At 36.0% G+C, this 13,321-nt stretch overlaps 1 protein-coding gene across 1 annotated transcript in view; it reads left to right on the top strand.

The window, feature by feature from the left end:
* ptpn18 (protein tyrosine phosphatase non-receptor type 18) overlaps positions 1 to 13,321 on the top strand; it is a 60,342-nt gene that overhangs the window by 27,770 nt on the left and 19,251 nt on the right. Inside the window, exons 8-10 of the mRNA XM_030137737.1 lie at positions 5,417 to 5,559; positions 5,903 to 5,969; positions 8,441 to 8,518. Of these exons, the coding sequence (XP_029993597.1) occupies positions 5,417 to 5,559; positions 5,903 to 5,969; positions 8,441 to 8,518 (288 nt within the window). The remainder of the gene's footprint in view (positions 1 to 5,416; positions 5,560 to 5,902; positions 5,970 to 8,440; positions 8,519 to 13,321) is intronic.

The following is a 13,321-nucleotide window of genomic DNA, read 5'->3' as shown; positions in this document are numbered from 1 at the left end:
GCAGGGAGAGACGGAGGTTTGATGATCGCCAACTGGTCACACCTCAGCATACATTCACCTGCGGAGCATCATGAACAACACCAGCAGGAGCTACATCACAGTGTTTTCCAATGATTTAAGCACACAGTGTGTTTATTTGGCCTTAATCATCTCAGTCAAAACAACAGCAGATCATGTCAACTCCACACAGACTTCAGATCCATCACAGTAAAAACCTCTAAACATAAACACTGTGCGAATCAAAGCTTTTCGCGAGAGGGTAACACCAGTAAAATAGCTTAAAGTTTTATCCATTTTACCGTTCAATGGACAGACACAATTACCAATAATGTTATTGAAAAGTGACCATCACACTGAAGAAATGATGGATTTTTTCTGAATTTCATCACAGGAAATGGTTTGGTATATCTAAGTCCACAAATCAACAAAATGCGAAGCAGGTTTTAGACACTATAATCTAGCAACGGTACATACTCTGGGTTTAAATGTAAATATCCCATGATTGTCAGACAAGAAACACACAAGATAAATGTAAAACAAGGGTAAAGACTTCAGCTCCAAAGGACACCATTGTGGAAGTGTTTTACAGTTGTAATACCACTGGCAGCCATTAGATGGTGCTCCGTTAGTTATAACAGTTTAGTTATTAGTAGGAAGTAAGAAAATATCAATTTTGCAATATTATCGTGATGTTTCATTCACAATACTGTATCGATATTAAAAAGTACTGTATCGCTATTTTTAGGTATTATTCAAATGCAGATATGTTGGAGGTTCATTTGTCTTTTGTTTTTTGTGTTTTCTTTATTATTTCTATCTTACTTATTATTATTTACCACTGTTTTTATAAATAATGGTTATTTGAAGCATCCTCAGAGCACTTTTTACCGTTGAGATGGCAGATGTTAGTTCCTTTGGAAACTAGGGGAATTACAAAAATTTTGTGATACAGCATTAAATACTGTTGTGATCAAATAAAAATGTGTTTAGTATTTGTACATACTTTGGTGTGTGTAATTCAATTTCTTCCCGGAAAAACTCTTTAAAAAACAAAAAATGTCTTTTTACAGTATCATGATATATCGTGATTATATTGTATCGTGATCCTAGTGTTGTGATCTGTATCATATAGACAGATTCTTGCCAATACACACCCCTAGTATTAGAGAATAGAATAGCTCTGTATTGTCGCTGTTACAGGAACAGTGAAAATCACTTCATCAGCTGTTGTTTTGTTTAGCAGTGAGCACATTAAGTGCAACAAGACAAATACCACACAAATTATACTGAAAATATGTACTGAAAAATATTGACAACTTACAAAATCTATAAAAGAAATACTAAAATATAAAAAAGCTAACTCTATACTACAAATAAAGAAATATATATAACATATAAGGATATGTAAGGCTAATAAAGGGATATATAGGCTTAAAGGTAAAATTAAAAACAAGGTGTTTGATGTCTTTTATTGGATGTCGTTATAAAATACTAAGATAATAACTTTTTCCAAGGTCAGTGTCAAATGTATTTATATAGCACATTTAAAACAACACATGTGCCCAAAGTGCTGTACATGGTTGTAAATAGAAACATACAAGATGTGTTTAAACCTAGTAAAACTAAGAATAAATATTAATAAGATTTTACTAAAAGTCATGTAAACAGATACACAACACACAATTAAAGGAGTCATTCTGCTCTCACCTTTTTTATTTGGAACCTCTAACAAGTGGATTCATGGTACATGTTTAGATCTATCAGATCTCAGGGAATTTAGAAGCTCTGATCCACATCAGCTGTGGTTCATCACCTCCAGTTATGTTCAGTGAGTGATACAATCTGTGGATACATAGCATTGATATCGTTGTGTGTTTTGGTCTGAAGTTTGTTCTAATCCCAGTTCATTTTACATAATATTAAAATTAGATCCTTAACTTTCAAAGTAAAGACTAGATGTAGAGAGAAACTCATCACTGAAGCTGAAAACAGAGACTTTCTTCAGTCTTCTTGGGGAAAACATCATTTTTTAATTTTAAGTTCAGTCAAATGATCCATTCTCAGACAAAGAAAATGTAAAATATGGACTCTAAATAGAACCAGATGAAACTTTAGGTTCTTCTAAATCAAAGACTAACTGGCACCAATTGATAGAAAATTATAGAAAAACCAAATAAACCAGGAAGCAGAGTCTGAAACACCGATCAGGGCCTTAAAGGCTTAAATGAGAAGTGAAAAAAATAGGTATTCTATTCAATTTTCAGAATGTTTATTGACGGAGTCTCACTTTAGTGTCCTAAAAGTGATGTAGTAACGGCAAAAAACATGGACAATTATTCATATTCCCTTTTTTAAGCAGATAAATACAGGATTCTGTATGTTTATAGTAGAGCTACTGGTTATTGATGCTCTGTCATAAATTCTTGCAATAATGACTAGAGTGGGACCTTGGTTTAGCAACAAAATACAGATTAAGCAACACGATTTCACAATAAAACTAGCCTGAATCAGGTAACTGCACTACACTAATGCACTTACATTATCACAGAGGTTTCAGGATATGCAGGATATACATGCACAGTATTAGATTAGTTAGAACATGTGCATTTGTTCCTGCACTAAAAAGATGGAGGAAGCAGAAGATTTTTATCTCAAACCTTACTCATATCTGTCACATTGAGTCTTTTTTTTCTTCAGTACTCGATCATTTTCTTTCTGAAACATGAATATGAATTATGAGCTGATGCAAAACCCATAATTTTTTGGACCAGACTTTGACAACCTCTGATTTTTGTAACAGATATAACCAATGTTTTAATCAGCTGAGGTCAAAATGTCAGCTTCTGTCTTCCCTAAAATCATCCCAAAACACAGATATGTCTGATGGGTTTGTTCATGAGCAGAAATCCAAAAGAAATCAGTTTAGGTTCACACACTTCCTCAGCACCAGTTCCAAAGGAGAAGTTTGACTCAAAGTTACTCTAAAATCTATATTTGTACTGACTTGTCCTCTGTACAAACAACGTTGAATTTACTTTAGTTTGACAATCCAATAAATCAGATATAGAATGTCCAGAAGTCGACTACAGCTGGTAAAATATAGACAGCAGTCTTCTCTAATGAAGTTATCCAGTAATTTACAACTAGTGACAGACAAAACAGTATAAATGTACACAAAAGACATGACAGATGCCAAGTGTGTTCCATTCAGGTCATCTTATTCAGATTTTAGTGTCAGAAATGTTTTTACAGTTGGGAAGTTGGATATAGTGATGAAATGTGAATGTGTGGAGGGAAAATAGTTCAACCAGTAAAGTAAATCACAGCACTGTTCTTTTAGTTTAATTATCTAAAATAATTGATATGAATTTAACTCCAGGGTTCCAATTCTGAATCTGGAAAACACTGAATTAATATTTTCTTGCCATGTATAGACGCAACATGCACATTTGAAGAGTTTAGTTTTTCAAATGTATGACACAGAAAAGTACAGGAAAGCAAATCCTGTCTTATATGTGTATACGTGCATTTACTGTATGGTTATGAAATCATATTAGGCTAAAGTTAAAGTTGACCTATAACATATTTTACAGCAAAACAGCATGCTTCAAAACCTATTATGTTCACATGTTTCAGGCCTTGTGAACATTTGACATCACAACTTACCAATTCATGCTCCATGCATCATTGTTATGACAGGCTAATTCTGATATATGAAAGCTCGCTGGCAGTGACTGGGATTATCTTTTGTTTTTGTTTATTTTCTATTATATGTTTCTTTAGTATTACTCTTTCTTGTCTTAATATGTTAAGATGCTGACATGTGTCTATTCATACAACTTGTCTGTGACAACTGACCACCTGTGCACTATGTTCTGGAAAACAAATAAAAATGATTTTCATTTAAAAACCATTATAGTCCATTATAACAACACCTTGTGTCTGAATTATACTTTTTACTTAAAAGAATATAGATTATTTATATAAACAAAAACATTGTAACTGTATACTGACACAGGAAAGCCATTGAATTATGTTTAAAATGCATGTGTTTAACACTCAAAATGCCTCCATCCACAGGTTAACGCAGTGGTTCCAACCTTTTTTGGCTCGTCACCCCATTTTAACATCACTTTCTGGCAACCCCAGACATTCAAAATGGAGACTTTTTTTTTTGCTAAAATTAATTTGTTTTTGATCATGTAATAGTTTGCTATACTATGTTGCAAATAAATGTTAATTTTAGACGACATTTAGTCTATATAATGTATATTGTGGACGGAGGCAGTAAAGCCAGGTGTAGATTACTGCACAAAGTGAGAATTTGATTTTCCTTGGTCAGGATATGTACAGTCAGTCCAGTTTGGATTACAAGGCTGACAATTAATACTGAACAAACAAGAACTCAAACTATGAATTATGAAAGAGCTGCAGCATCTGAAACCGACCACAATGAACATTTGAAAGATAAACAGAACCACAGTGCTTCAGTTTCAGCTTCACAGTTTGTCATGTCTTTTATGGATTGGGATTTTCTCTCTCAACTCTCCATATATTTTTTATTAGTAAATTGTTGGGATTTTTTTTTATCAATTACTGGAAATTTCAGGCGACCCCATTTGAATTCCAGGTGATCCCACAAGGGGTCCCGACCCCAAGGTTGAAAAACACTGGGTTAATGTGTCCCCTGACCCTCAGTGTTAGAATTTAAAGATTAAAGGTAACTTGCTTTATTGCACCGATAGAGAAATTCAGTCATTTTGCTGCATTTTGCTGCATTTCACCATCCTAATACATACACACAGTACCTTTAGCATTATTACTATCATCATATTGTAACATTTGTGGGTTTGAAGGTATGAAGTTTTTTCAATGAGTATTTATGAGCACAAGAAGTGCTTTTATTTTAACAATGCCCAACCCAGTGTGGCAGCATGTATCACTTTATAAACATGCCCTAAACAAGAAGAGGCACTGTTTACAGTCATGGTGTCACATCAGAAAACCAGAACGAATGTAAAATGCAAAATAAATATTGCCATGTCCACACAGTCACCTAAACTCCCATAAACATGAACCCCCACACATAACACAGAACATGGAACACAGAATGTCAAACCCCCACAATGCCACAGTATTGTCACGTACTCTATACTAAAACAATAAAGTACAAAAGTAGATGAATAATATTATAATATAGTGTAAAGACATTGTACAGTCAGTATTAAAAGTGCAACAGAGCTGATCTACTGAATGAAAACAGAACAAAAACATGAGTTTATTGTTACTGAGGACAAAGCAGGACCTTCAGAACTTCAGCCGTAACCCTCTGAATGTTAAATGTCAGTGTTTTTCCGGTCACTGTGTTAAACTTTGGACGCTTCAGGGTAAATCCTCCTCCCACTCCCCTCTTCAGGACAGCCGCTCGGTGACTCAGTACCAGTTTCTGTCGTGGCCGGATCATGATGTTCCCTACGAGGCAGCGGGAGTCCTGGACCTGCTGCAGAAAGCCAGAACCAGCCTGGGAACACACAACGCACCTCTGCTCATACACTGCAGGTACACACTCACACACACACACACACACACACACTATCAGCCTCCAAACGGCTGTTAATTCCACATCATTACTGACGCTTGTTTTCGCCAGAAGTACAGATCGCAGGTCAGATGGTCATTAACATTCAACAGGCCGTATCACACATATGGCCACTTATGAGACACACACACCCATACAGACACACACTAACATGAACACGCCCACACTCACCAACCAGGAGGCTGTGAATATGCAGCAGGTAACACCTGCTAACGATGCCATGGCTAACATGAACGCCGCATCTGTTCCTATGTGTGTCTGTGTGTGTCTGTGTGCGTCTGTGTGCGTCTGTGTGTGTTACAGTGCAGGCTGTGGGAGGACAGGAGTCATCTGTGCTCTGGACTACATCCATGACCTAGTGGTTACCAAGGTAACACATGGTAACACGTGACCGCAAACATGACCTGAACTTAGTAGAAAGATGAACAACCCTGCAGTACAGCTTTGACTGAAGTTTTAATAGGAAAGTTTAAGCCCCGCCCCTTCTGCTATGCCCCGTGGGAACTTACTTTGGAATATATATAGTAGTCATTGACAGAAACTGTATAATTTATGTGAATTATGTGCAATAAGTCATGCAATAATCTCCCTTAACAATGTAATATGTATTCAATATTTATCCAACCATAAATACACTATGTTTTAATAGACTCAAGTTCATAGATATACATACTGTTACATATGTGAATATTGTATTCTACTATAGTTCCATTTTATTTTACTTTTTAAAATTTTACATTCTGTTTCTTATCTTGTGTTTAGTTTCTGTAATTTTATATCCGCTCTGTTCTTATTTTCTGAAGTATTCTTTGTTGCACTGACCGAAGTAGCACTCCTAATTTAATTGTACACACAATGACAATAAAGGCTATTCTATTCTATTCTATTCTATTCTATTCTATTCTATATTTATCAATTTAAGACAGTTAAGAAAGACTTCAGAAAGTCACAGTTTGTGGTTTGTGTGGATTCCCATTAGCTTTCGTGCCTTAGCAGCTACAGTTACAGTTTTACATAGTGAAAAGTCACATTACTACTCACAAAAATACAGTAACATATGAAACTGTAGTTTAGTGAATCATCGAACATGGTACACATCACTGACAACTGAGAAAAAGTGTTTTAAAAGAGGTGAAAATCACAAGCCTAATGTTTCACTAACTTGCAGAAAAATCTGTTAAACATCACAGTTTTAATTCATGGTATGAATCAGTCAGGATAAAAAAGATTATTTATCACTTACCACTGGCTCACTGAGTACTGAGTACATCATGAAGATGTTAGAAAATATCTGCCTCTATTATTAAAACTCAAAACTACAAACATATAGACATAAAAAACTGAAGGAGAGAAATCAACTACAACTCCCAAGATGCATTTCACCAACAGACATTCAATCACAAACTTTAAGTTTGTGTTGCTGCTTGGCAAACATAACCAAGATGTGAATCTCTGGTGCTTCCAGGTATTCTATTCACTTCTTATTATTACATATTATAAGTAGTATAGACAAAGAAATTAGCGAAAAGACAAATCTGTGGTGCTTTTGGAGAATCACTTTCAATTTTGGGATGCAGGAAAGGTAGCTCTGTATACGAGGGGGTTTCAGAAAAATGGTTTAAGTTATGATGTTTATTTTTCAACATATCGTTAGCCTCAGAGTATAATTGCCTAACTCATACACTATATGGACAGAAGTATTGGGACACGTTGAATTCAGGTGTTTCTTTTCTAACAGGGGTCTGGGATACAAAATAGATATGACAAATGTCATAATATAGTTTTCTATTGGGATGAATATCATTGCATTGGTTAGGTTGGTTTAAACTTTTATCTTTGCTTCCAGAATGCCTCAGAGATGGTTTTTACTTAATTCCTCTCTACACTGATTTTGTTTTTTATTTGTATCCGTGACTGTGATTTTAAATGTTCTACCTGTAAATTTCTAAAATATTTTTTTATGCTCTGACTAAATAATAATTTTCTACCACAACTAACCATCTGCTTTCTTCACATCTCACTAAGGAAGAAAAATCTCCATTAAACTTTAAGGAAATATTGATGTTATAAACGATATGGACAAAAATTTTGGGACACATCATGGCCACAGCTGTAAGATGTTCTGTTTATGCTGATTTAAGATAAAACATCATATTAATGGTTAATATGATATCTATCCCAAATTAAAACTATATTATGACATTTGTTAATATGTTGTGACATTATTGTTTTGTATCCCAGACCCCTGTTAGAAAGAAACACCTTAAGTAAGAACTGGCTAGTTAATTAATTAGCTATTACACACATCTGAGGCTTTTGTTTTGTGTTTTTGTTTGTAGTTTAACTGAAAACTGTAAAATAAATATGTTAAAAAGAAGAGAAACACCTAAATTCAGTGTGTCCACATACTTTTGTCCATTTAAGGAAGAGGTAGGCAATTATCTATGAGGCTAACGATATGCTCCATTTAGGTCAATACACTTCTGCAAGTGTTGATACCAGCCCTTTAAGTCCATTTGTGTAAAACTGAGGGTCATTCAAACCATCTCGAAGCCTATGTTCTTTCCGCAAAACATTTTGAAGCCCCCTCGTACAGGTCAGAATATAAAGAGATATGATCAATATATAAAGCATTCTAGCCTGATTTTTTACAATACGCATCATTAATAATTCTGATAGAACATTAAATCAATGTGAAGCGATGGAAAAACACATTGTTCCTAGCAGATGGTGGAGACCAAACTGGAGCTACAAGCAGACAGATTAGAGGACTTGTACTGTGTTTGTGTCTTGTTTCATTTGGTGACTTGCTCAGTCTGTTGTGGTTTGTTTCCTCTGCAGCAGATCACAGCAGATTTCAACATCATGAGGATTGTTCTGGAGCTGAGGAGGCAGAGACCTTCTGCTGTACAGACCAAAGTAAGTGTTTACTTTAGAGACACAATTTGAGTATTTCCTCTACTAAGGATTACTTTTCAGGGTTCCCGCAGGGTCTTAAAAAGTCTTAAAGGGGTCATATTTTGCTAAACCCACTCTTATTAATCTCTTGTACATTTATTTATGTATTTGGGGAACCTATAGTTCATAAAGTTTGAATTTAACCCTCCAGGTGCTGCAAAGCTATCTTTATATTAATTTCAGCAAAAATCGAGTGGATTTCTACAGCCCGTTTAATTCTGTCTTAATTTGTTGTGCCTGTACTGTGGCGCCACCAGCAATGGTGGGCCCTTCATAAAATTCAGTATCTTGTTGATTTGTCGGAGTGTGTGGGTGTGTGGAGGGGGTATGTGGGGTAGGGCAGCAGTTACATGTGGGGGTGCGGGTCCATAACTAATGCTGGGCGTGAAGCAAAAGTGAAACTTAACATGCTTTCTATGTCCGGACTTCCCGGCTTCTACACCTCTATTATACAACGGATCTTACATGAAATTTTCACAACTTCTAAACTGTATCCACTGGACCCCCTCCCACTGCTCTATGGGCCCCCCCAGAAATGCTGGGCCCCATGAATTTGTCACGTTCACCCTCTACACGCCCCCCTCGCGCCTCGCACCTATAACTAGTTATGTCACGACATTTGCACATATAAGGTCAAGACTTTTGATGAGCATTTCTCAGAGTAAGATTAAATTGTTTATTAGCAGCAGCGGTTGTAGTCCATCATGAAAATATGTCCAAACTTCTACCTGATTACATAAAATTTCCAGTTGTTGGTTGAACGGGACAGAGCAGCACCATTAACAACCTGGAGGGGGTGGGGACTGAAGTGGCTCATTTGTATTTAAAGGGCCGGTGCTCAAAACAACATTTCAGGTGTCACTGCTCAGATATCCTCACACTGTCCATTCAACCTGCAAATTGAATGGACAGTGTGCGGGATACCTTTTTTTCTTCTTCACTACCTCATGCTCCTATGTACCTGACCCCTGAAGACTTTTTAGGTGTGCACCAGCCTCCATACCTGGTGTCATTACTCAGAAATAGGGTTGAAGATGGACCTGTGAAGTTGAATTAATGAAGAATTCAGACCCAAGCAGGGCATTTACAGTTTATGTAGACCACAGGGAAATGTTTTAAAATGCATAGTTCCGTTAAAAAAGCAAAAATCACTCTTTAAAAGTCTTGAATTTCCAAATCTGCCTTTAATACCATAAAAAGTCGTTGAAAGGTATTAAATTTGATATGGTTGGTCTTAAGTTATGTTTCTATAAACTTGTTCACTGTATTGTGTTTAAATGTGTCTGTTAAATGTCCAAACTGTAAAGAAAGTAACACTAGTCTACTCAGCTCCACCTGTTCCAACAATTCATATTGAAATTGGGAACCAATTATCACTAATTTTGCAGCCCCCATGACTCAGAACAGTGGGAATCAAGGCATAAATCAGTACTTTTTCCTAAATTCTAGGAGTAACAAATTTTGCCAGTATGGCCATGAAATAGGCTTTAACTTCTGTTCTAAATAGTCTTAAAAAGGTCTTTAAAAGTTGTAAATATACCTTGTAGAAACCTGTAGGAACCCTGCTTTTGTTATTATGTGTGTTAACAGCACTTCACATGAAATACATCCATAAGTACAAGGCAGGGTGTTTTTTATGATTGGAGAGGCATGGGCTAACAGAGCTTATAATGGTGAAAGAAAATCAAAACACTAAGACCATTACTGAGAGATGGAAGGTTTTAATGTTTCGATGTGAACGTGTCACGGCCTTGGGGTCTGTGAATGGAAACCCGAGGCTGTTCTGTCTGAATACAGTCCTGTTTTGTGAAAACGGTCGGTTCCATAACAATCAGACGACCTCTGCGATGATCTTTAACACAGGTGACAGGTGGAGGTGTTGTGACTGATGAGGCCTATTTACTGAGGCTCTGCAGCTCAACACGACCTTTTATGTCTCTGTTCTGTTTCTACCGTCAAAAAGTTCAACAGAGGGAGCTTCTGAAGGATGGGGTGGAATTTGAATTTTTCATTTTCACACTGATTTCTGTGTTGTTCAGCTTTATAACACAGTGAATCAAGAAGAAGTGCTGGAGTTGGACTTGGTGGAGGTTTGCAATAAATGTTTTTACATTTATTTTATCACCCTTTAGCTATGAATTTGTCTCAATTCTATTACATTCTGACGAACATCCAGTGGTATGAACAGATTTTGTACAGCCTCATGTTTCTCTTTAATAACATTTGCCCCTCATTTGGTCCCATACTACATACTAAGTACACAATATCTATACTAATATACAACATACCTTTGTATAAATAACTTGTATAATACATCACCGCTCCAGGTGTGAATACATTTCACTTCCTGAGAACCTCCTTGCCATTGGAGGCACGTAACCATGGTAACTCAATCTCACCTCTACCTGTATGGGTATAATAATACAGATCAGTGACCAGGCTCTATTTCACTTTTGTCATAGCCTATTGTTACCATGAATGCATCACATTATGAAATATTTATGCTGGTGAAGTGTCTAGAGTTTGCGGACTTTGACGTGTAAAGACCCAAACATCCAAAATCATCCACTGATATAAAATGCTTAATAACTGCTGAGCCACTAATTCTATCAATCCATGTAAATATTGGTGTAAAATACAGTTTATCATCTTTTCATGGTCATCAGACATGGCCCATTTGGACGTTCAGAGGCTCTGTAGTTACCGTGGAAACACCATCATCTTCTACAACATTGATTCACCAGTAAAATCCATGGAGTTGGATCAGTGACAGTGGATGGACACACTAGTTTTACATTCGGTTAATGATATAATTGCTGAGAAAACCACTTTGTGTTCAGTTTTCTCTGTTTATGATATAATAACCCTCAGCTTTAGAGTTTTAATGAACATCTACATTAAACAAAGGGAAATACATGATTTTCACTGAAAAAAAAAGCAAAATACAGAGGATAATATAATTTTAAAGGATTCTGTAAAATAAAGGAAGAAAATGTCTGTTTAGAAAAATATCTGTTATATGTTAGTGTGAACACATCAAATCTCCAAAAATCTAAGCTGACCTGTCGATCACTCATGTCCATCAAAGTCTGACACGGACATCAAACAATCTGCTCGACCTGAGAACTTATTTAAAGATGGACCAGATCACTTGTTAGAACATCCTGCTGAAGGGAGACCAGAATAGCTCCTGGAAAATAATGTTGACTTCAATGGATTTCAGTGGAAGTCTATGGGAGTCACCGTCTAGTGGCCGACAGTGGTATTACACCTCAAGATACTTCGGCATTGGTTTCAATTGTGTCTGCTACGTCCATTATCCACGGTGTTCACAGGTTGGACAACTACTATAGTTTGTCTGAGCATTTGGACCAGTTTGGAGAGATATTTAGTAAAATAACAGAAGGAAATGTAGTTTGCAAAAATATTCATGTTAGTGTGGACACACATCAGAACTCCAAAGGCCCAAGTTGACCTGTCAATCACTCATGTCAATCAAAGCCTGACTATGGACCTCAAACTTTCTGCTCAACTTGAAAATTGACCAGATCTCCAGTTACATTTAGTTTTAGAATGTTTCTTTGTTTGTTTGTTTTACATCATTTTGTCTTGTTGTGTTTTCAAATTCTTTCATCCTGGTCTTTGACATCTTTTGTGTTTTGTGTTGTTTCTTCCTTTTTGTCTCATTACATCTTTACATCATTTTTATCTTGTTACATCTTTTTTGTTGTTTTCATCTTCATGTGTCTTTTACTTCTTTAATGTCTATTCACAATTTTCATCTAATTACATCTATTAAAACTTTTTTTTTTTGTATCTCTGTATCTTTTATGATATTTCCATCCTGTTTCATTGGTCGTGTGTAATATAGATACACCATGTGATCTTTTTTTATGCGTTATCGTAGGTGGAAACCACCTAGTTGTTGAGCAGGTGTGTAATGAAGCTAAAAAAATATTGGGTAATTTCCATCTCACTTGTTAGAGGATCCAACTAAAAGGAGGCCAGAATGGCTCCTGGAAAATAACATTAACTTCAATGGATTTCAAAGGAAGTCTATGTGAGTTATCATCTAGTGGCCAACAGTGGTATTACACCTCAAAATACTTCCACATGTGGTTGATTTTGGAGCTGAGGCCACTGCTCTTTGGGTTTCCCCTTGTACAAAGTATGTGAGTCATTGTCTATTCCTAGTTATTGACACTGAATTAACAGATAATGATTCAGTGGACATGTAGAGTTGCACTTCATAGTTGTGATGTCATCACTGCACACAAACAGGACAGAATGGACCAGAAATTACAGAGTGAGTTCATTTATTTGTTTATTTCGAGCATTCACAGAATACATGCAAGTTCAAAATTCCAAAATCATTCATTTACACTCAGAAAGGAGTGGAAAGAAGAAAAATCCCACCCCCATTCTCATCATCAAATAACTTAACATAATAATGTTTTAAATACTCACTCCTGTCCTTAGACTTCAAGCCAGAGCAATGAACAAAATAGGCCTATAACAAATTAGAATAAACTCATTCAGCAGTATTTACATTATAGAACCAAAGTGTGTGTGAAAAATAGAAACAAAGTACATTCAAGGTGGTGTTACTACGGGTAACAGTTAAGACTTAGGCTTAGACTTTATTCGTCCCAGAAGGGAGATTTGTTTCCACATGACTGTACATAGAAACTGTCACACAAACACATACACATCGACATCAGGTAGAAAAAAAAACATACAAAAAAGGCAGACATATCACAAATA

Source organism: Sphaeramia orbicularis, chromosome 7 (assembly GCF_902148855.1).
Source record: "Sphaeramia orbicularis chromosome 7, fSphaOr1.1, whole genome shotgun sequence".
Lineage (NCBI taxonomy): Eukaryota > Metazoa > Chordata > Actinopteri > Kurtiformes > Apogonidae > Sphaeramia > Sphaeramia orbicularis.
The sequence above is the reverse complement of the archived record's forward strand: the minus strand, read 5'-3'. Positions and strand labels throughout refer to the sequence as shown.